The sequence below is a fragment of the Mytilus trossulus genome, chromosome 7, assembly GCF_036588685.1.
Source record: "Mytilus trossulus isolate FHL-02 chromosome 7, PNRI_Mtr1.1.1.hap1, whole genome shotgun sequence".
Classification (NCBI taxonomy): Eukaryota; Metazoa; Mollusca; class Bivalvia; order Mytilida; family Mytilidae; genus Mytilus; species Mytilus trossulus.
Window position 1 is genome coordinate 82,569,775 of NC_086379.1, and position 24,603 is coordinate 82,594,377.

The 24,603-nt window shown below is 30.8% G+C and overlaps 1 protein-coding gene across 2 annotated transcripts in view; it reads left to right on the forward strand.

Annotated features, from left to right (window-relative positions):
* LOC134725991 (E3 ubiquitin-protein ligase TRAF7-like) overlaps positions 1-24,603 on the forward strand; it is a 45,896-nt gene that overhangs the window by 6,586 nt on the left and 14,707 nt on the right. For both annotated transcript variants that reach the window (XR_010108617.1, XM_063590340.1), the window contains exons 4-19: positions 3,965-4,099; positions 4,324-4,416; positions 6,120-6,159; positions 6,777-6,954; positions 7,187-7,262; positions 7,530-7,588; positions 8,218-8,435; positions 10,925-10,998; positions 11,399-11,453; positions 11,989-12,041; positions 12,333-12,401; positions 12,817-12,939; positions 13,566-13,682; positions 14,136-14,252; positions 15,347-15,466; positions 17,878-18,009. Coding sequence is in view for 1 of the 2 variants with exons in the window: in XM_063590340.1 (XP_063446410.1) it covers positions 3,965-4,099; positions 4,324-4,416; positions 6,120-6,159; positions 6,777-6,954; positions 7,187-7,262; positions 7,530-7,588; positions 8,218-8,435; positions 10,925-10,998; positions 11,399-11,453; positions 11,989-12,041; positions 12,333-12,401; positions 12,817-12,939; positions 13,566-13,682; positions 14,136-14,252; positions 15,347-15,466; positions 17,878-18,009 (1,659 nt within the window). In the remaining variant the exon portion in view is untranslated. The remainder of the gene's footprint in view (positions 1-3,964; positions 4,100-4,323; positions 4,417-6,119; positions 6,160-6,776; positions 6,955-7,186; positions 7,263-7,529; positions 7,589-8,217; positions 8,436-10,924; positions 10,999-11,398; positions 11,454-11,988; positions 12,042-12,332; positions 12,402-12,816; positions 12,940-13,565; positions 13,683-14,135; positions 14,253-15,346; positions 15,467-17,877; positions 18,010-24,603) is intronic.

The window sequence follows — 24,603 nt, forward strand, 5'->3', positions numbered from 1 at the left end:
GGAAAATGTTGTTTGTGCTGTTTTTAGACCCTTCTACAACGAAATTTGTTTGACATGCACACGTATAAAAATTGCGGTTTTTATCCAACGCAGTCATAGGTTTGAACGTAGTTTTCAATTTAGACTCGTTTATATTTTTTGTTTGGGCATGTATCATATTTTCCCTCCGGTTTATATGATCCGTTCATCCTATATATTGACTCTTAAAATTCAAGAGTTAATCTAAAAATGAGGGTACTTTCTCTAAAAATGAGGGTGCTTTTTATATGGCCTTCCAAATACCGTTTCGATCCCTAACATCACTGAAGAGACATTTATTGTCGAAATCCGGATATGGTGTACTAAAGAAATATTGACACCGAATGTTTGTGGCACAACATCCTGTCCACAAGTTAACAATTTTTTTTTTTCTGTGACGTATTAAATTTATGATAAGATCCATTTTGTTACAACCTGTGATCAATTTTATTTGGCAATCGCCAATGGCAGTCAGCAGGGTTAAAGAACATCAGTTGTTCGACCTGTTAGTCAAATGCGTTTTGTTTAAATATACTTTTTCACTCTTTTGGTCTTTTGGAAAATGTTGTTTGTGCTGTTTTTAGACCCTTCTACAACGAAATTTGTTTGAAATGCACACGTATAAAAATTGCGGTTTTTATCCAACGCAGTCATAGGGTTGAACGTAGTTTTCAATTTAGACTAGTTTATATTTTTTGTTTGGGCATGTATCATATTTTCCCTCCGGTTTATATGATCCGTTCATCCTATATATTGACTCTTAAAATTCAAGAGTTAATCTAAAAATGAGGGTACTTTCTCTAAAAATGAGGGTGCTTTTTATATGGCCTTCCAAATACCGTTTCGATCCCTAACATCACTGAAGAGACATTTATTGTCGAAATCCGGATATGGTGTACTAAAGAAATATTGACACCGAATGTTTGTGGCACAACATCCTGTCCACAAGTTAACAATTTTTTTTTTCTGTGACGTATTAAATTTATAATAAGATCCATTTTGTTACAACCTGTGATCAATTTTATTTGGCAATCGCCAATGGCAGTCAGCAGGGTTAAAGAACATCAGTTGTTCGACCTGTTAGTCAAATGCGTTTTGTTTAAATATACTTTTTCACTCTTTTGGTCTTTTGGAAAATGTTGTTTGTGCTGTTTTTAGACCCTTCTACAACGAAATTTGTTTGACATGCACACGTATAAAATTTGCGGTTTTTATCCAACGCAGTCATAGGTTTGAACGTAGTTTTCAATTTAGACTCGTATATATATATATATATATATATATATGTTACAGTAAATAGGTGAAATTAGGAATTACACGTAATTACTAAACATTTCAGTAAATACATGTAATTACTAGTCAATTTAGTAATTACATGTATTTACTAGTTGTTTCAGTGATTACTGGTATTTACTGATTTTTTTTGTCGTTTTTACAGCTATTTACTAACTTGATAGTTTTGTTATAAAACTAAAGATATAATTCAAGATACCAATTAAGAAAGTAAAAGGGTGTGTATTTTAGGGCTAACTTAATTAGGGATTAAGGCATATAAAGCACATCAAAAGTGTATACTATTTAGTGTTTGTAAACTGAAACTGGAAAATGGTTGTTTTAACAGTTTTGAAACTCCCTAAAAATCATTTTCGGCATACAAGCCAATGATATCAATCCATTTTTGAGAAATGCATTAAATTGTGAGAAGTTTATAGGCAACTTCGTCACCTCTTTATGCTGATAGACATTCGATAATGCCGAGTTTGGTTGAATGATTTTGATAGTTCTTAAAATCTCATAATTTCCATTAACCTAAATCTCCATCAGGCATACTTGCCCAATGACACAAGTTAAATTCCTTTTACAAAATATGTTTATTTAAGACTTCTTTTGTCAGACTGTTGCGATGAAGCTGACATTCTTCTCAAACAAGTTTATAAATTTGATGGTGTTAAGAGTCACATTTCACATTTCTGTGTTTCTCTTATTTATGAGTTTTAAAGACCTCCAAACTCAGGCTTATAAACCTGCAACAAAATTTTATCATCGTTTTTACTTGTATAAGAATCATCTTTTTGTGGATTGTATAAGTCAACTAATTGGTCCATCCCTTTTGTTTTACTTTCAATGTTGTCATTCTGTTTCTTTTTGTCGAAACTGCGACTATTGTCGCAAAAGCGAGACATAGCAAACCATTATGTCGTCAGTGTAGCGTCCACACATATTAACTATGTGGTTAAAGTTCTTCACATTTTGATAACTTTCTTAAATTATCCTGAATTTCTATTAAACTTGAACAGAAGCTTGTTTATGACCATAAGATAATTTCAAGAAGTAAATTTTGTAAAAATAAAATAATTTTTTCCATATTTTACTTATAAATTAGTTTTTATGTCAGATAACATTACATACACACTGTGGTTAAAGTTTTTAGAATTTTAATATTTTCTCAAAATATCCTGGATTTCTACCAAGCTTGGATAGAAGCTTGTTTATTATCATAAGATAATACCCATAAGTAAAGTTTGTAAAAAAATCATTTTTTCTATATTCCTTATAAATGGAGTGACTTCGTTTTTTTCCCAGTTAATATCACGTACACTCTGCAGTTTTTTTAAAACATTTATAAGATTTCATAAACCATCCTGGATTTTAACCAAATTTGGACAGTGCATCTTACGGCACTTGTCAAAAGATAGTTTCTGGAGGAAAATTTTAATATTTTTTTTCCATTTTTGTTGAGCCTGCGACCTTTAGCAAAAGAAGGCGAGATACTGGTTCAGCGAAACCTTACAATTCTAAATCTGAATACATCGGTAATATATCTCCAGCTAGGGGTTGAATTTGGGTAACATGCATACGTATTCATTGAGGTCCAATTATTCACTTGCAAGTGCACCAGTAACAAATTGACTGCTAAAATGTAATTTCACTATATCATTTTCATTAATGATTGAACAAAAAAAATCATATTTCATTTTTTGTATATCTCGTAGCAAATGCTCCTATAGCAAAAAGGTACATTTTAGGCTAATAACTTTTTAAGAGTACTCACTGTTCTATAGTTGGTGTTACCATAACTTTTGATCAACTGACTATATTACAACATTGTTTTAACAGTTAGTAAATAGGTGTAATAATTCATTCTAAAATTAGTAATTACTGGTAATAACTGGGCCGTTTCAGGAATTACCTGTATTTACTAAGTGCATTGGGGATTACATGTAATTCCTAAATTTTAGTAATTACATGTAATTCCTAATTTCACCTATTTACTGTAACATATATATGTTTATAGTGGGTTATGTGACTATTGACAGTCATCAAAGGTCACCTTAAAAGTGTAGAAAATGGCGTCTAGATTAAAATATATATAAAATAATGATACAAATCATCTAGCCCATGCGTTGTAAATTGTTTATTTTAGACTTTAGAATTTGGACATACTTTTAGTATGTTATAAAGCAAATATGAGAATTTGAGTGAAATCAGTGAACATGAATTTGACAGCAAATGCCCCTTTAAAACATATGATTAAAGCAATAACTGTCTTTGACCTAAGTCTTATTTAGATTGGCATACATGTAGTTTGTCAGAACAATCATTGTAAAATAATTTATATACTGTCAAAAGTAGTAATTAGGTTATGATTTCTTCATAATTTCACTTTTGATTTTGTCATTTATGTGTAAAAGTTTCCTTTTGATTTGTTTTGAAGAAGCAGATAATCATCATTTTCACATTAGATATATATGAAGATGTGGTATGAGTGCCAATGAGACAATTCTCAATCCAAGTCACAATTTATAAAAGTAAACCATTATAAGTCAAATTACTGCCTTTAACACAGAGCCTTGGCTCACACCAAACAGCAATGTCTTCTTAGTTGCTATGTAATAATGCATTAAACACAAGTTTATGGATTAAATTGAATTTTCTTATTATTCAGGCACCCAGTACATCTACTACTAGTTCTTTATCAGTACCACCTAACAGTGTATCTCACCCATCACATACAAGGTCCTTATCAAATGATTCAAGTGAATTCACAGCCTGGAAATTCATGTCTGCTGAAGATAAAGAGGTAGGTGTTATACACATTAGCTAGAATTACCATCTATAAATACTTTATAAAACACACTTCTTCTTAACATAAAAAGGGAGTTTCTAAAGCGTCCCATTTAAATGTTTTTTTTATCAATCACATACTGAGACTTTATATAACAATACCAATACATTGACAAACAACAGTGGGGCCTATGTGTACTACACTGTTACATATTCTATTTCATCTTTTTTCAATTTTAGGATATCTGTGTTTTTGTTGATGAACCTAACAAGAAGTTATTTTGTAAACTATGTAATCAAGTATTCAGAGATCCAGTGATAGTATCATGTGGGGTATGTATATCAGGTCATGTGATCCAGTGATAGTATCATGTGGGGTATGTATATCAGGTCATGTGATCCAGTGAAAGTATCATGTGGGGTATGTATATCAGGTCATGTGATCAAGTATTCAGGGATCCAGTGATAGTATCATGTGGGGTATGTATATCAGGTCATGTGATCAAGTATTCAGGGATCCAGTGATAGTATCATGTGGGGTATGCAGTGCTCTAGCTAGAAATCAAAAGGGGCAGGGTGCCAGTGGAGGGCAGGGCACTTTTTATGATAAGAAAAGGCACTGCTAATTTTTTTGTCTTCGTTTCTGTGTGTATCACAAGTTACGAATCTCTTTTTTTACTGTATATGTTGTGGTTTTTTTTTTAAATAAAGATGCATTTCAACCATAGTCTTTATTTCATTGTGTATGTATATCAGGTCATGTGATCAAGTATTCAGAGATCCAGTGTTAGTATCATGTGGGTAGGTATATCAGGTCATGTGATCAAGTATTCAGAGATCCAGTGTTAGTATCATGTGGGGTATGTATATCAGGTCATGTGATCAAGTATTCAGAGATCCAGTGATAGTATTAAATAGGGTATGTATATCAGGTCATGTGATCAAGTATTCAGAGATCCAGTGATAGTATCATGTGGGGTATGTATATCAGGTCATGTGATCCAGTGATAGTATCATGTGGGGTATGTATATCAGGTCATGTGATCCAGTGATAGTATCATGTGGGGTATGTATATCAGGTCATGTGATCCAGTGATAGTATCATGTGGGGTATGTATATCAGGTCATGTGATCCAGTGATAGTATCATGTGGGGTATGTATATCAGGTCATGTGATCCAGTGATAGTATCATGTGGGGTATGTATATCAGGTCATGTGATCCAGTGATAGTATCATGTGGGGTATGTATATCAGGTCATGTGATCCAGTGATAGTATCATGTGGGGTATGTATATTAGGTCATGTGATCCAGTGATAGTATCATGTGGGGTATGTATATCAGGTCATGTGATCCAGTGATAGTATCATGTGGGGTATGTATATCAGGTCATGTGATCCAGTGATAGTATCATGTGGGGTATGTATATTAGGTCATGTGATCCAGTGATGGTATCATCTTGGGTATGTATATCAGATCATGAATGTAATTGAGTAATCCGAAGTCTAGGGAGTGTATGATATATGGTGAAAGTATAAGGTTATGTGATCATATAAAAAAGAAGTTTTGGTATGATTGCCAATGAGACATCTGTCCACAAGAGACCAAAATGACACAGAAATTAACAACTATAAGTCACTGTACAGCATTCAACAATGAATGAAGCCCATGTCTCATAGTCAGCCATAAAAGGCCCCCAAAATGACAATGTACAACATATCAAACTAGAAAACTAATAGCCATATTTATATAAAAAAAATTGAACAAAAAACAAATATGTAATTCATAAACAAATGACAACCACTGAATTACAGGCTCACAATATAAGTGTAGTTAAAAGAATGTGTGTAATCTAGATACTTCTTATACTTATATTGGATCATTGAGATTATTGAGAATTCAATTATTGATAACACCAGGATAAAACTATCTTTTGAATGGCTATAAACCCCACTGATAGTTAATAGGGACAATTATCCCAACATTCTAACTTCCATTAGTATCTACAATGACAATAATATAACCTATTTATTTCAGCACACTTACTGCAGGCAGTGTGTGGCATCACATGATGATGGTAAGTCTCTCGAGAGAATTATAAAAAAAAAAAGGAAAGGAGAATCGGGGTAAAGGTTAATGAAACAGCAGCCAAACAACTTCTGTAAAACAAAATATTTAAATGCATAGGCCATCTATGGTCTACACTAGTGTAATCTATTGATTTGGGAGGTGGAGGAAATTCCTCTTTATATATGTTATACCCTCAAAACACTTATGTCTTAACTGTGCTTATTACTATAAAGGTTAAAATTTAATATTTTCCCCTAAGTTTATGACTATGATGTACAAATTACATGCATGATGTTTTTAGAAGTAAATTTTGTGTCATTGAACGTTTTGAAATATAATATCTAAGATCATGACGATTTGTAACTAAAATAAAAATGGGCATTTATCCTGAAATGAGATATTATTGATAAAACTGCAATATGCTATTTACTGTAAATTTAGAAATTATTGTGTGCATTTATTATTGCGATTTTGCCAATTTGAAATGCCAGTTTAAATTATTTTTATTATAACTCTGTCGCATTTTTCGCAATGAAAACTGCAATAATTTCTGAATTTACAGTATACAATTAACCAAAATGTTTGTTTGTAGAATACTGTTGATTTAATTGTCCTTATTTACAGGTGTTTGTCCTGTTGATAATGCTAATATGCAGGTAGTTGTGGCCAACATAGCTGTATCTGAACAGATTGGGGAGATGTTTATACACTGTAAATATGGTTGCCAACTAGCAGACGACGGACAAACTTATGTTGTTGATACAGCCACCTGTCCTGTTACGCTCAAAATAAGTCATAGAAAGTAGGTCAAACTAATTATCAAGAGAACATATCAATCAAACATTTATATGGAAATATCAATCAAAATTTGGATTTATTTTTTTCAACTTTTTATTTTTTTTAAATTTTAAAATGTTGAATTATATAATTGCTATTTGGTTTAAGAATTATAGTTCACCATCCTTTGATTAGGCTTAAATCTAAGTCATTATAATTTATCATTTGATAATAGTATGTTCCAATGTTAATTTCAGAGAACATGAAGACATGTGTGATTTCATGAAAATAAAATGTCCCAATGGTGCTGGGTGTGCCCCTGTTTTAAGGAAGGTAAGATCCTGTGTACATTTTCCAAAAGATTAAATCAACACAACACTTATACAAAAAGAAACATACATTATATTGTATTCACTGTTAATAAACATGAGCATCATGTTTGGAAATAAGATATAGGCTATTTAATGATTTTGTCTTTATAAAGTAAAAGTTTTAATGTTTATTTTCAAATGAGTTAAACTTTTTTTCTATTTTTGTGAAATGAAATTGAATTTTTTTTTAAAACAAAACTAATTTCATTATAATTGTTGTTAATTATAGGATATAGAGGATCATCTTAGAAGTTGTAACAATGTCAGATGTCCTCATCATAAACACAGGTACACATTTTACATTATTTTATGGACACCAGAATTCAATCAAAATGTTGCTGATTCTTTATAAGAAATGCAGTTGTGCACCTGGAGGTGGTTTCACACAAAAACTTATGACTAAGATTGATTGCAATTCATGGACAATTCAGTATGCTTATGACCAATTTATGTCATAAAATTTATTGTGAAACTGACTCCTGCTATTTAGATTTTTGATCTGAATGAAGTTTGGTTTTTCCAATACACCACAAACACTTTGCCATTTCTAAAACACATGAGGAGCTTTATACACTCACACATTTTCTGAAATATTATTTACCAACATATGCTTGCAATTAAAGTAAAAGAAAAAAATCAGCTTTTCCCTCATTGGAAACCTTGAATATACTAATCTCATATCAGTATAAATTATTACAGCTATGTGAACTACTTCACTGATCTAGCTAGTTGCACATTTTTGGGTTACTGTGCCATTTCGACATTAATGACAATGAAGAAGGCTATTTGATCAGCCAAAATATTTGTCAGCACAGTGTCATTTATTTATGGACTTCTAGTTATGGCTCCTTATTTTGACTTCATTTATGATATATTATAAAATTTATTATAGTAATGATTTATTATTCTGTTTGTAGTTGTGAGTTTGTTGGTACATCAGATGAGTTAGAAGACCACCTCAGATCATGTAGATTTGAAGGAATGAAAGAATTTCTGGTCAGAATGGATGAGAAAATGACAGACATGCAGTTTTCTCTCAATCAGAAGGATCAGGAAATACAGTTCTTACGATCAATGTTAGGCAAATTAGCTGAAAGGTTGGAGGCATTAGAAAAGTCATCAGATATGAAAATCGGTATGTTCAAAAACCAAAGTCTCTTCATTTATACTTGAAAAATACCATAAACTTTCAATAATTACTGTGATTGCCAAAAACCATTGAGATTTTTTATACGACCGCAAATTTTGAAAAAATTTTCGTCGTATAGCTATCACGTTGGCGTCGTCGTCGTCGTCGTCGTCCGAATACTTTTAGTTTTCGCACTCTAACTTTAGTAAAATAGATTAGAAATCTATGAAATTTTAACACAAGGTTTATGACCATAAAAGGAAGGCTGGTATTGATTTTGGGAGTTTTGGTCCCAACATTTTAGGAATTAGGGGCCAAAAAGGGCCCAAATAAGCATTTTCTTGGTTTTCGCACTATAACTTTAGTTTAAGTGAATAGAAATCTATGAAATTTTGACACAAGGTTTATGACCACAAAAGAAAGGTTGGGATTGATTTTGGGAGTTTTGGTTTCAACAGTTTAGGAATTAGGGGCCAAAAAAGGGCCCAAATAAGCATTATTCTTGGTTTTCGCACAATAACTTTAGTTGAAGTAAATAGAAATCAATGAAATTTAAACACAATGTTTATGACCACAAAAGGAAGGTTGGTATTGATTTTTGGGAGTTTCGGTCCCAACAGTTTAGGAATTAGGGGCCAAAAAGGGACCCAAATAAGCATTTTTCTTGGTTTTCGCACCATAGCGTTAATATAAGTAAATAGAAATCTATGAAATTTAAACACAAGGTTTATGACTATAAAAGGAAGGTTGGTATTGATTTTGGGAGTTTTGGTCCCAACAGTTAAGGAAAAAGGGGCCCAAAGGGTCCAAAATTAAACTTTGTTTGATTTCATCAAAATTGAATAATTGGGGTTCTTTAATATGCCAAATCTAACTGTGTAAGTAGATTCTTAATTTTTGGTCCCGTTTTCAAATTGGTCTACATTAAGGTCCAAAGGGTCCAAAATTAAACTTAGTTTGATTTTAACAAAAATTGAAACCTTGGGGTTCTTTGATATGCTGAATCTAAAAATGTACTTAGATTTTTGATTATTGGCCCAGTTTTCAAGTTGGCCCAAATCGAGGTCCAAAATTAAACATTGTTTGATTTCATCAAAAATTGAATAATTGGGGTTCTTTGATATGCCAAATCTAACTGTGTATGTAGATTCTTAATTTTTGGTCCAGTTTTAAAGTTGGTCTAAATTAAAGTGCAAAGGGTCCAAAATTAAACTAAGTTTGATTTTAACAAAAATTAAATTCTTGGGCCTCTTTCATATGCTGAATCTAAACATGTACTTAGATTTTTGATTATGGGCCCAATTTTCAAGTTGGTCCAAATCAGGATCTAAAATTATTATATTAAGTATTGTGCAATAGCAAGTCTTTTCAATTGCACAGTATTGTGCAATGGCAAGAAATATCTAATTTCACAATATTGTGAAATAGCAAATTTTTTTTTAATTAAGAGTTATCTTTCTTTGTCCAGTATAGTAAGCAAGAAATATCTGCAAGAATTTTTTTTAATTGGAGTTATCTTTCTTTGTCCAGAATCAACTTAAATCTTTGTTATATACAATATACAATGTATATTCACTTTTTACTACCAACTGATAAATTTAAATAATCTTTACCATTCAGTGATAACAAGCAGTTTTTTTACATCTTAATATTTTATGATGTATTTAAATGAGTAGTAATTGTTGCAAACTCCATTAGAATATTTTAATTGAAATTAGTTTTGGAATAAGGGAAAGGGGGATGTGAATAAAAAATTGGGTTCAATTTTTCTCATTTGAAATTTCATAAATAAAAAGAAAATTTCTTCAAACATTTTTTGGAGAGGATTAATATTCAACAGCATAGTGAATTGCTCTAAGAGAAAACAAAAAATTTAAGTTCATTTGAATACATTCATTCTGTGTCAGAAACCTATGCTGTGTCAACTATTTAATCACAATCCAAATTTAGAGCGGAATCCAGCTTGTTCTCATTTGAAATTTCTTAAATAAAAAGAAAATTTCTTCAAACATTTTTTTGAGAGGATTAATATTTAACAGCATAGTGAATTGCTCTAAGAGAAAACAAAAATTTTAAGTTCATTAGAACACATTCATTCTGTGTCAGAAACCTATGCTGTGTCAACTACTTAATCACAATCCAAATTTAGAGCTGAATCCAGCTTGAATGTTGTGTCCATACTTGCCCCAACTGTTCAGGGTTCAACCTCTGCGGTCGTATAAAGCTACGCCCTGCGGAGCATCTGGTTTAGGATTTTTAAATGCCTACAACAAAAGTCATGAAATTATCAGATCATTTCGCCCGATATTTGAATGTTCAGTTGACCGTTAATGCAAATGATATCTTACATACATTAAAAACTATACTGATATTAAGGCAAAATTACAATTCTGAACATCCTTCAATGCTGCCAACTTTATACATTAATTTTCCAAAGTGTTCTATGAGTCTTGTGTTCAACCAAGTATTTTTTTACTATTTATCACTACTTGTAGATTTACTGGAACATAATCAAAATAAAATAATGACAACTATCATGGATTGTCAGAGAGATTACGCTGTTATACATGTAAGTCAATTAGATTTCCATCAATTGTTAATTTGTTGTTATTCACTTTTTCAATTTTCCAATACATCAGTTAGATAGTTTGATGTATTTTTTAATGTGCTGTTTATAATTTTTCCTATAAACTTCAATATGAATTGTTCAAGGAACTAATTTAAGTACAAATTTGGTGTTTATGTTCTTAAAATTATTAAGTAAGGCAACTAAAATGTGTTGAATGACTAAGTTGATGATTTTTTGTCTCTGTAAAGCCTATGTAATTGAATACACTATATATAATGAAGACATTCAAAAATTTAATTTTCATCTTCTTAATTTATATTGCTTAATTTCAGCATTCTCCTTGGTAACATAGCAATGTTATCACACCATTTCTGAATTGACACTGATGTATTTATTTCAGGATGATTTAGCACATCTGAACAGTATTGTAAATGGCCGTAATGTTACCATTGGAAGTAAGTTGAGATAACTGTATATTTATATTTTAGTACCTCAAAACTTGTCTTAAACAAACTCGGCTTAAACAGGATTCATAAAAATGATAACATGAGTTAACTAAAATAATCAACAGGACGACAAACCACAACATGTAAACTGAAATCTTGTATAAGGACATACAGGCACTGATTCAGCAAGGGTAATAATTATAGAATTTCTTAGTTAAAGTGCAATCAATTTTTGTATAAATTTATTCTCTGATCTCCTAATTCTCAAGAGCTTCTTAACCATTATATTTGTACTATTTATAAGTTTCGCACTTGAATATGAATAACAGTACTGTAAATGAAGAGTTGCAAATTGCAATTGAGAATTTGGACGTTACAAAATCTGTTTTACTAAATTTTGTGTAAGATTTCAATAAGACTTTTTTAAATTGTGTAAATTTGAACATCTGCCAATTATATTGACATGTTTTTAATGTCATAAATCAAAACACAATTCAAGATGTTTAATTTGTAAAATATATCTTACTTATAATGTAAATTTCAGCTTATGACCCACAACAGGTGATCAGATGTAGAGGTACCTTTGTAGGACATCAGGTAAATAATCTTAAGAGAAATTCATTTCATTTTAGATCCAATAAATTTATACAATATCAGTTTTAGAAAAGATTAAAATATAATAAGACCAATAGATAAATCATTTTCAATCCAATTTTCAAAATCAAAAGACAGAACTGTTAAAATTTGGCAACATTAAATAAATCAAATTTACATATTTAGAAAATACTTTATCTGCTATCTACTCTTTTGTGTACAAAAAGCTGAAGGATTCTGCAAATTTGTTGAAGAATGATTATTATTAAACTGTGTGTGTTTTGTTTATTATAGGGTCCAGTATGGTGTCTGTGTATGTCTGGTGATTTGTTGTTTAGTGGGTCTTCAGATAAAACTGTCAAGGTAAGATAAGTTACATATTGAACTTTTTAATCTTCTCAACTTTGTTCTATTTTTGTGTAAATACATTCAAAGTAATTTCACTACAATGACATGAATGCATATTCAGAACATATCAGTATGTTAATAGCACTATGTATATGCAATATCAAAATGAGCATTGTTTTAGAGAAATATTTAAAATAAACTCTTGCTTTCATATCATCAACGTATTACTAAACTTTGGTATTGCAACACTAAAATTTCAAACAAAACAAGGTCTAAGAGAAGTTATAGAATTTTTAGATATGAAAGACAGTGTCTTCTGTGCTTTACATTATTTTGAGTGTAAGTTGTTTTTATTAAAATCTGTTAAAGCTGATGTGAGATTTTTGGAGCCTATAGCATGTAAAGTTAAATATTTTATGTACTATTTTAGGTTTGGGATACTGGCAATAATTACAAATGTTTGAAGACTCTAGAGGCTCACACAGGAATTGTCCTGGCATTATGTACATATGGTAACAAATTATTCAGTGGCTCGCAGGATTGTAAAATTATAGTAAGTAATGTTTTTGCACACACGTTTTATAACTTGTTCAATAATCGAAAAAAACACTTGAGATCCATGTTTGCTTCTCAAAATGTTGTCAGTACAATGTACTCAGTATATTGATAACCTAATATAAATATGATGCTAATGTATATTAGATATTATGACCACTACCAACAAAAACAGACAGTTTTCATTTTCAATTGTTAATACCAATTCTCTGTAAGGACCATACTATTTTAATAGGAGCTTGATTTGAATTATAATGCATGTTCTTATAGATCAGTCATGCTATGTCAAATTACTCATCTCATCATAAAACATTAAAAGTATTAAATCCATGTTTTAAAGATGTCAGCCTATTACAAATGGAGGCTACTTAGACCAATGCTTCTTTCTCCAGAAGGATTATCATGTTAATCGAAACTCATTTAAATAATGTGGAGTTAAAAAAATAATATAATTTTGATATATGCTTTTTGTGCAGTGTTCACTATTATAAATGAAAATTGTGGTAATTATCATTTGTAGATTTTATATTCAGTTCTGATTTGTATATTCAAGTAATACGTTGTAGACTTACAAATTCAGATAAAAAAAATATATCTTGAAGAATATTGACTTTTTTTTTCCAGATTTGGAATATTGATACACTGGAAAAGGTTGCTGAAATTGAAGCTCATGAAAATCCTGTTTGTACTCTAACTGCTGCCAAAAATATGATCTTCAGTGGATCATTAAAAGTTATAAAGGTATGTTACATAATGGTTGTATGAATTAAGGTGAAAAGTTAATCTTCCACAGTGCATTTAAAACACCTGGTTGAATAAAACATAAAATGTATAACAGGAAGCACCACAAATACTGGACAGTACAACAGACCACATCAACCAACAACAACCATCTCCTAAACAAAAACAGATGAATAAACAAAGATGACAAAAACATTACATCAGACCACATCAACCAACAACAACAATCTCCAAAATAAAAACATGTATGAACAAAGACAACAGACCACATCAACCAACAACAACAATCTCCAAAATAAAAACATGTATGAACAAAGACAACAAAAACAGATGAATAAACAAAGATGACAAAAACATTACATTCAGATTATGTTCTGGTTCAATAGACAAACATGTATTTTGTGTTTCTCATCTCAGAACCGTGAAATAACCATGGTCTATATTATATTTTAGATATGGGATGTCCATACGTTGAAGTTAAAGTGTGAATTGACAGGTTTGAACCATTGGGTTAGGGCACTTGTAGCCACACAGAACCACTTATACAGTGGATCATACCAGACAGTCAAGGTAAACTCATACTTTGTAGACTACATCTGTATTTATATTATAATAAAATTGAGAATGGAAATGGGGAATGTGTCAAAGAGACAACAACGCGACCAAATAAAAAAACAACAGCAGAAGGTCACCAACAGGTCTTCCATGTAGCGAGAAATTCACGCACCCGGAGGCGTCCTTCAGCTGGCCCCTAAACAAATATATACTAGTTCAGTGGTAATGAAAGCCATACTTATTTCCAAATTGTACACAAGAAACTAAAATTAAAATAATACAAGACTAACAAAGGCCAGAGGCTCCTGACTTGGGACAGGCACAAAAATGCGGCGGGGCTAAACATGTTTGTGAGATCTCAACCCTCCCCCTATACCTCTAACCAATGTAGAAAAGTAAACGCATATAGCTATTTTACGATTTTTTTTCCTCACTGACTGACTCATGCCAGCTCAAGTGAGAAAATCGATCTTGTTGAGATAATCAATGATAATCTGTAATTATCATATATTTATAAGTTGATACATTTAATTCTAACTGCAGATATGAGAAGTCTCATTCTCATGCAACATAGTTTGTAACATCTATTTTGATTGGACAACATCTCTTATTTCCATGGCATCAATTCTCAATTGATGCCCTGGGACTTACACACAAGTGCAGACAATGTATGATAGATTTTAAATGTATGTTTAAACATTGTTTTCTATCAGTTTCATTAGGATGGAGATAACAATATTGTATTTTAAGTTCTGACAGCATCAATTGGTGATTTGTTGGTTGCAAATACCTGTTTACTAACTCTGCAAATGTGTCGCAAGTAAACTTTATTTGTGACCATCAAATCACCAATTGATGTTGTTGGAGCTTAAAATCCAATGCAGTTGTCTCCTAAATGCTGAAGTGCACCTAGGGATGTGGGATTTTCTCACTCATTGCTTGGATTGTTATTTCTAATACACATTCCCCATTTCCATTCTCAATTTTATAACATGTATATATATTAAGTTTTGTGTGTACATGAATTCCATTTTGGTGAAGTTTTTTTACCCTTTTCTTTATTTTTTGGTAATCACCACTACTAATTTTTCATTGTAATTTTATTATAGATATGGGATTTGGAGAAATTAGAGTGTGTTGATATCCTAGAGACTTCTGGTGGCAGTGTGTATAGTATAGCCATTACACCTCATCATATACTGTGTGGGACATATGAAAATGTTATACATGTAAGTTTTTCACGCTGTTATATCTAGTATCCCATTCTGTGTGATATTAAGGTGGTACCTAACACTACAGGGAGATAACTCTGTAAAATCAGCAGAACGTTTTAATGACGTTGTGTTCATAAGGGAGTATTAAGCATCTCAATGATCAAAATAAGTGTTTTCAAACTGCTATATAACCAGTGTAATTTTTCTGATAAAACGGTTGGTTCAAATTTTTATATTTTTGTCAAAGGGTCAAAGTAAATACTTTGTCAAAATTTTAAGAAAATTAAACGAGCCAAATTAATTTAAGTTAAAGTGTTGGGTACCACCTTAATGAGATTGAATAACATACTTATATGCATGTAAATAATTGCTTTGTAAAACCTGTCACTTTTGGAATTCTTAATATATTTTGGTATAATTTATATAAAAGATTTAAATTTATTACGTTCTGATCAAGTTAAAATAAAAACCTGTAATAACTCATTAATTTAAAAGAGTATAGGAAGAGAAAAAAACTGTCTTGACATTTAATATTTTTTAAATCTAGCCAAAACCTACACATTTAAAAAAAAATATAGAACTTTGTGATAGAACTTAATTGCAACTTTTTGTTTCAGAACCTTTTGGTTCATAGATTACACCAATATTTTCCGATTTGGTTTAGGTCTGGTAAAAGCACAATATCAAGGATTTTCCTGGACATCTTCAAAATGAGATGACTTTGACATCTTCATTATAGAATTATGAAAAGATTTGTTTTACTTTGATGAGTTTTTTTCGAAATGGATTTATTTAAGGTTGATTATCAGTATATATTTTCTCAGATAGAAGTTTTTAAAACTAGACAGAATGTAGAGTTAACCATAAAAAAATATGGGTCACTGTGCTATTTTTCAAGAAACGAATTGTTGAAAATTACCCAATTCTGCATAGATAATTCACAAAACGTTACTTTTGTAATCAAAATTTTGTAAAAAATGAAGAAGATAGGATTTAAAGGTCTGCTTTATGAAAGAAAAGTGAAAATGTTTTACCCATCTTGTTTTCTAGTTACAAGTAAAAGATTAAAAATTCATTGACATTTTTATAAAACTTTTACTGTTCTTCCTAAGTTGAAAAAACAAATCAAAACATTCTTTATAGAATTTATACCATAGAGTTATCTCCCTTAAAATTGTTTAATTGATTTGAAAAAAAACCCAAATTGGTGGTATTTATTAAAACAGTGTGAACAATGCAATTGTCTGCTCTATGGTTGGGTTGTTGTCGCTTTGACACATTCCCCATTTCTTTTCTCAATTTTATTAATTTACCACTTTTTTTTATTGAAGTAAATAGTCTTTCACCACATTAATTGCCAATTGTTCTGAAGATCTGCCGATTTATGACATAGACTGACTGTTTACTTCTATTTTACAAACTATGATGGCAGTATACAGTTAATTTACCTAAAGAAAGAAATTGTGACCTTTTTTTAAAAATTTATGATAAAGTTGAAATTAAAGGCCATATTTTTATTAGAATGAAGCCCATTTGAATTATGTGAAAATTACTTCGTAAGTCCTCCCAACCATTCAGTTTATGACAAAATATCTTTGATATTTGCGTGAAAGATTTTTTCATCAACAATAGCTTTTTGAGTATAAAACCAAAAGATACAAAAAAATAAATAAATTGGGGCATTACAGAAAATTATGTTATAAAATGCAGTATAACCAACTCGTTTCATAATTGATTTTATAAAAATATTAAATCAATAATATTTTAATTACACTGTATTATTGTTTCCATAAGCCAGTTAAATAAAAAACCTTTATGTTAATTGAATCATAGATATTTGGACCAAGTCTAAAAGCCAGTGCCAAAACTTTTAATTATAATTTTATGGATTAGCACAGAAGAAATAAAAGTTTTGAGCTCAATTGCATCTAAAATAATCTTTAGTTTAGTTTATAATTTCGGATACACTGAGTTCAAAAACCAATGCATATTATATATACTTAAACTGGTAGTTATGGGAATTTGAAGTGTAAATTATATTCCAAGTTGTGAATGTTATGTGTTAATTATAGGAAAATTAGCCTTATTAAATTCCTTCGTCACCTATAAGAGTTCAAGGTAAATAAGGCAGTGGGGTGATATCCTTTAAATAATAGATGAATAAAAATAATTTGAGATCACAGGATGACCTTGAGAGATGATATTAAAGCTAAACAATTACATGAATTAATCATAAAAAGTTGAACGAATTTGCATGGGTTATCTTTTGGAGGAAGGCTATATTTGATAGATATAATTTTAAGAATGTAACAAGCAAAGCTTGAATGAACAAATAAACATGAGTAAATTAATAATTTAAAAACAATAAGACATTTGTTAATCGGCCTTGAAATTTTCATGTTTTTACATCTGTAGTTATATTTTAGGTATGGGAGATAGATAGCAAAGAAAATGCCAAGACATTGAAAGGCCACAGTGGCACAGTGTATGCCTTAGCCACATTGCAATCACCAACTGGTATTAAAGTCTTCAGTGCATCTTATGACAGATCTTTAAGGGTAGGTAACTCTGTTGTAAATGTGTTTCTGTGCTATACCTGGAATAGGATACCAGTTACAGGATACCAGCTGTAGGTGTTATACTACCAAATCATGGTACGTCACATCCGGTTGTATACAAAAGTAGGTCTAAAAAAATATTTCCTTGAATTTGACAGTTGTATGTAATTTATCCTACATTTTATTGCAGTTAAACATTTCTGTGTCATACACATATGTCTTGGGTATTTCAAAACACAATTATTTTTTAATTGGGATTTCTATAGAATATTTTGTAATATTGAGGTTACATGGTGACTAAACCTTCTAAAACTTGTACACAATTAAAATAATGGGAGAAATTTGATTGCTTAACTTCCAATGATGGTTATTTTCTTATATGCAATGAAATGTTATGTGCAATTTTTTCTATAGTACTGGACAGGATAAAACTTTACTCATGCCAAGTATTTCTTTATTTAAAACAAAGTTAAATTCTGCACATTTTTTAAAAAGTCAAAATTTAGCAGAGACTAATAGGGGAAAATCAATGGTGGTATTACACCTGTAGTGTCCAGTATCCATGAATGAAGTCCCTTGATATATCTGAAATCTTAAATGGGATATTGTAGCATGAAGAAAATTATGTAGAGATGTTTTGAGATGTAGTATATAAAATCTTATTCAACTTCTTTTATATTTTATTTGATTCTGACATATATAGGGTGAATGACTCTCTTAAATGCTGTTCATAGCTCTTGAAAAAATTTCTAAAAAAATTATGAAGGGCTTTTGGTTTGAGAAATTAATTGAAATTTGGCTGTCAAATAGGGAATAGAAAATCTTCCCTTCAATTATTATAACGTTTCATTCAAGTAATTGGGGAAATGGTTGGGTCCCTATTCTACCTGTTATCTTCATGTTAAAAGTATGGTTGATCTTTGATGGTAAGAATTTATGATTGTCCTTATCATATTAGTCTCAATAACATTCATCAGTGGTGGATCCAGGATTTCTCTATCGTACTTGTTGCCCTCTGAACTAGACAGTATAAAGTGATAGTGGAGATTATCTCTTTGCTTTTAATGTACTGTGTATTAATAAATTACCATGTTATAATTGTTTCCTGTTCATTCATATGACATCTTTTCCTTAAAACTTGCTATTATTCATTTAATACTTTATCCATTACTTTATTCATTACATTATCCATTACATTAGCAATAGATTTGACTTATCTACCTCATTTGGTAGAAAGTTATCTCATTCAGCAGTCATATCACATCTTATTTTAATACTTAAGAAAAGAATCTCATTGATAAGAAACTTGACAATACAAATGGGTGTAGATCTGTTAATAATAATTGCTAAAGGTGTATATAATTTTTGGCATTTTTACAATAAAATAATTTAGTTAGACATTTTTACAGATTAACAATTTATTGTTTATATGATATAATAATGTTATCGTTTCTTTCCAATGTCCGCCAATAAGTAGACTAACTTATGCATGTAGTTGTCAATGTAGTTATCCTGCTGACTCTGTAGGAATGGATTGAACTTGACTGAAATAAAAAACAAAATATTAATTATAGTAACATCAATTAATGTATTTTCCATATTCTTAGAAAGAAAGAAATAATGTTTTCCTCATTAACAGCAAGTTTAGTTTTGTCTTTAATACAATGTTCAGCTCGGTAATGAAAAATAATATAAAACTCATGATCAATATTACAATAAAATAGGAATACATCTGGTACTGTGACTATTTCATTGTGGCTTGTAATTTATTGGTGGCTTGGTTGTCAAAAGCCACTATTGTCCTTTTCAATTATGGATTTTCACACATGAAATACACGAAAGACTGAACCTAATATCAGACAGAAACCAATGCTCCTATTAAGGACTTGATGGTACAGTATGTTTCATTTTAGATTTGACTAACTAAATTGAAACATACTGTACCATCAAGTCCTTAATATAACACATATTGATGAATGAAGCAAAGCTTTAGGTCATTAAATTGTTCAGAAAACAACTTTTTCTAAAGTCTGGTGGTCAGTATAGCAAGTTGTATTTGGTTGATTAATGAAGGAATTATGCACATTTACTATTAAACATTGCAACAAATAGCTATAAAAACCTATCTATTGCTTCTGGTAATTATAAATTTATAGAGCTATCACTGCATAATGACCATGTCTGAAAGATTAACCTTATTGGAAAGGTTTTGTAAGCATTTCTAAATTATTCCTGTTAAACCATTAACACTCTATTTATTCTAAGTTTAGTGTTTAAACAAGACTTAGCATAACTACATTATTGGTTTCTAGCTTCCTAAATGGTAAATTATGAATATGTTCTATTGATAGTTATACCCTGTCCCGAACATACACTGATCTTTAGTATATTATGATAGAGAAGGAGCATTTTACTAGACTAAGAGATAAAAAAAAAAGTAGTTTTAAAATAATTAAGGTCTTTCCTCTCCGTGAGGAAAGACCTTATTGTTTTTCTAATGTTTTTTTTTCTTTTTTTTCTTCCAGCATTTGTTTGGCTCGCCCTCCTACCGCTTCTATTGGAGTTATCAATACCAAAATGAAACCATCAATAGACCTCAACATGAACTTTTACCAGATGAACTTTTGTAGGATTTCACTTTCCCCTTAAGAAGTTATCTCCCTTTTGTTGATTTTTTTCAACATGGTCCCCCCAAAATGTGTTAAAAGATATCACGACTTTATTTGGACAAAAGGTAGATCTCATCATAATGTATTACCATATGAGGCTGCATAGGATTTCATCATCTACTTTGAGAGTTATATCCCCTTGAATCAATTTCTTTTATTTGCATTTTTTTCAAAAAGTATTAGAGATAGAATTTAATTGAAAATGACAGCATGTATTAGAACAGATGGCAATGTTTATAAACATAAACAATTTATTTGTTATTAACCCTTATAAGGAGTTATTTCCCTTTAGAAATTAAAAATATATTTTCAAAAATTTATATTCGAGAACCGGAAGTCATAGAGACTTGTAACCTTCACCAATAATCTTAAATTCATATGACCTTTAATATGCACCCAAGGTCAAAGGTCACCGAGTGCAAACAAAAATTACGCTGCAATTTCAAGCTTACATATTAGGAAAACGATAAGACTTTGCTGCATACATACAGCGTATGAAATGTTCTTCTCGACAAGCTCTACATTTTATACAATAAGCCCAAAAATGTCCGACCGTCTGTTACAAAAGTTACAACGGGATGATTCTTAAAAGTATAGTATTGTGTGAATATCTTTTTAAAGGTAACAGATATCAACCTACTATAAACTGCAAAGATGATCAGTAGTTCGAGACCTTCAATTTGAGGTCAATGTCAGGTCATGATGAAATTTCACCTTGACCTTCACAGTATACTATGACCTTGACCTTGTGATAGTTGAAAGGTTAAGTGGTCCTGAGTTGAATGGTGCTAGTCCCATGTTTCTACGACTTCCGGTTCTTAAGTTTAGTATTGCATCATATATTTGATGATAAATTGTGACCTTTATGAACTTTGAAATTGTCCCAATTCTTTTTCTATAATGTTGTTGTTCAACTGTATATCGTTTATCATTTAACATATTTGAAATATCTATAGTCCTTTTAGAGATAATGCAGTTTGAAGTTTTGCGAGCGGAGGCATGTATTTCTGAATCATCAAGAGTTTACCACTTAAAATGTCTTAGAAATTGAAGAGGTTGACATAGTTATATGTTTGACCAAATACCAAAAACATTCCATGGAAAAAAACACCAAAAAATCAATTTGAAATTTTCAAGTTTTGCATTGACTTTGTAAGTTTCATAACTTCTATTTATATAGTTGATATTGCATCATTATTTGCACTTTGTCAAATGGGGTCATCTGATATATCAAATTGAAGGTCTCAATAAACTCTACTTAAAAATGAAAATTTTAAACCTCCTTTTCATCCCAGGGGGACGGGTGGGGTCATTTAGTGCAAACATTCAAATTTCTCAGATGGTAAGGTTGTTGCATATCAAATGAAAGAACATAAAGCGTACATTTCAAATTTCAAATTGACGTCTCCAAAAAATTGGTTGGATGGGGTCATTGAGTGCAAAAAATAAATTTTCTTTTAAGGTAGGGTTGTTGTATATCAAATGAAAGGTCATGATGTGTACATTTGATATATCAAATTCCCGACCTCCAAAAATTAGTTGGATAGGGTTATTAAGTGCAAAAATCAAACTTTTTAGAACATGGTGTTGTCGCATATCAAAAGAAAGCTCATCTACTCTGTTCCATGTATCATAATTCCGATCTCAAAAATGTAGGCGGATGAGGTCATTAAGTGTAAAAAGCGAAAAGTTTCAGAAGGTATGCTGTCTTATATCAAACGAAAGGTCGTATAAATTACAATACGAAAACATCACTTTTACAGGAAAGACCTTTCAATTGTTTTACAAACAATTGAGATACTAGTTTGATTTGTTATTCTTCAAGGATTCTTTAAAGTATAACTCAAGTCTTGAACAGATTAATCAGATATGAGCATACTTTAAAGAGGTATAAGCTGCCATTTGTTTGTTTCAAACATTTATGAAAGTGAAATATTGAAATAATGTTTCACTATTAGCAGTCACATTTGCAAACTTGTAAGCCAATAATTTAACCTCATTTGAATCAATGATCATGTAACCTTAACTTGACCTTACGCTGAAGATGAGATATGTATGCCTTAATCATGTTCAGTTATTGAAAAAAAAAATATCAACATTGAAAATGAAACAAGGGAACCATAAAAAAAATAAAAATACTAAAATTGAGAATGGAAATGGAGAATGTGTCAAAGAGACAACAACCCGACCATAGAAAAAACAACAGCAGAAGGTCACCAACAGGTCTTCAATGTAGCGAGAATTCCCACACCCAGAGGCGTCCTTCAGCTGGTCCCTAAACAAATATGTCTTCTGAGGTCATCTCAACAGCTAACTAGATGGAGCCTGTTCTTAAATATGCGTGCAAATGCTGATATATTATCCTGAGTCCATGCATTGTTTATTGTTTATTTTGTTATTTGGATTGACATTTTAGTAAGATGTGAATCAAATATGAGAATTTAAGTCCAATAGGTGATCATGAAATTGATAGCTAGTGCCCCTTTGAAATCAATTGTTCACAAAGAAATGTTAAATGAATAATTGGGACATTGGGTCTACAGTTTGATTGGATGTATCCATTGTATTTGAAATAGTTATTATAAGAGCCTGGTTAACCTTTAGCTTAAATGCTGTACCTCTGTATCTTCGGTATTTTAGGGAGTTCAAGATTTTACCATGAAAATTATGATTTTCATCACTAATAAAATTGAGAATGGAAATGGGGAATGTGTCAAAGAGACAGCAACCCGACCATACAAAAATAACAGCAGAAGGTCACCAACAGGTCTCCAATGTAGCGAGAAATTCCAGCACCCGGAGGCGTCCTTCAGCTGGCCCCTTAAAAAATATATACTAGTTCAGTGATAATGAACGCCATACTAATTTCCAAATTGTACACAAGAAACTAAAATTAAAAAAATACAAGACTAACAAAGGCCAGAGGCTCCTGACTTGGGACAGGCGCAAAAATGTGTCGGGGTTAAAATGGGTTTTTTTAGAACAAGACTGGAATGTGTGGCTTAAAGAATATTGTTACACATTTAGTTGTTTATAAAGGTCCATGCATTGAATTGAAATTTTTTTCCCTATTGATAAACAGTAGCATTCTTGTTGAGAACATTACTTATGAGCTAAAGTGTCTGACTTTTACAAATGATATTACGATGAAAACTCATTGCAAGTTATTACTCAATAACAAATCAAGATATTATTTTATAAGAAAAACTCTAAATATGCTAAAATGAAAAAGTGGCCTCAAACTCCAAAGATCTATTCTAGCTTTTATATAATATGAAAAGTTTGCATTCAATTGTCTATGCCAGGATAAGTTTTCCTGTTTTCATAGCCCAGTATAAGTTGATAACTATGAAGAAAATGCTACATACACATGAGACATAATTTTATATTATTACAAAAGACGCAATTGATTTCAAATAATTGTTAGTACGAAACTGATTTCTAATTATTGTTAGTATGAAATTGAATTCAATAATTGTAATAGGTTCATCCAATTTTATTGACAACATTTATGTCTTCAAAGGAGAGTACAGAAAATTGTATTGGTCTTTCTTGAGAAATTTAACAGTTAATATATAATTAATATGCCTTGGTAATAAAATTCTGTTCATAATTACTTCTCAATGTCTAAATTACTAAATTATTGTTATTTGGGAGAACTATTGGAATTTATATCAATGAACAGAAATTATCCTTATCCATCTTGCATTCTGTCAGGTTTATTTAAAAATACCAATTCTACACTTTGGATGGTGTCAACAGTTATTTGACTGATTGATAATGTTGTCACATTTTCAATGTCCCCAAAGCTTATTGCAGCTGTTTCCTGGGTTTTCAGTGCCTATATCATTTACATGCTGATAATGTAAGGTCAGCATTTGGGATCATTCAGTTGTTGTGAATAAACAAATTTGTGGGTGTAACT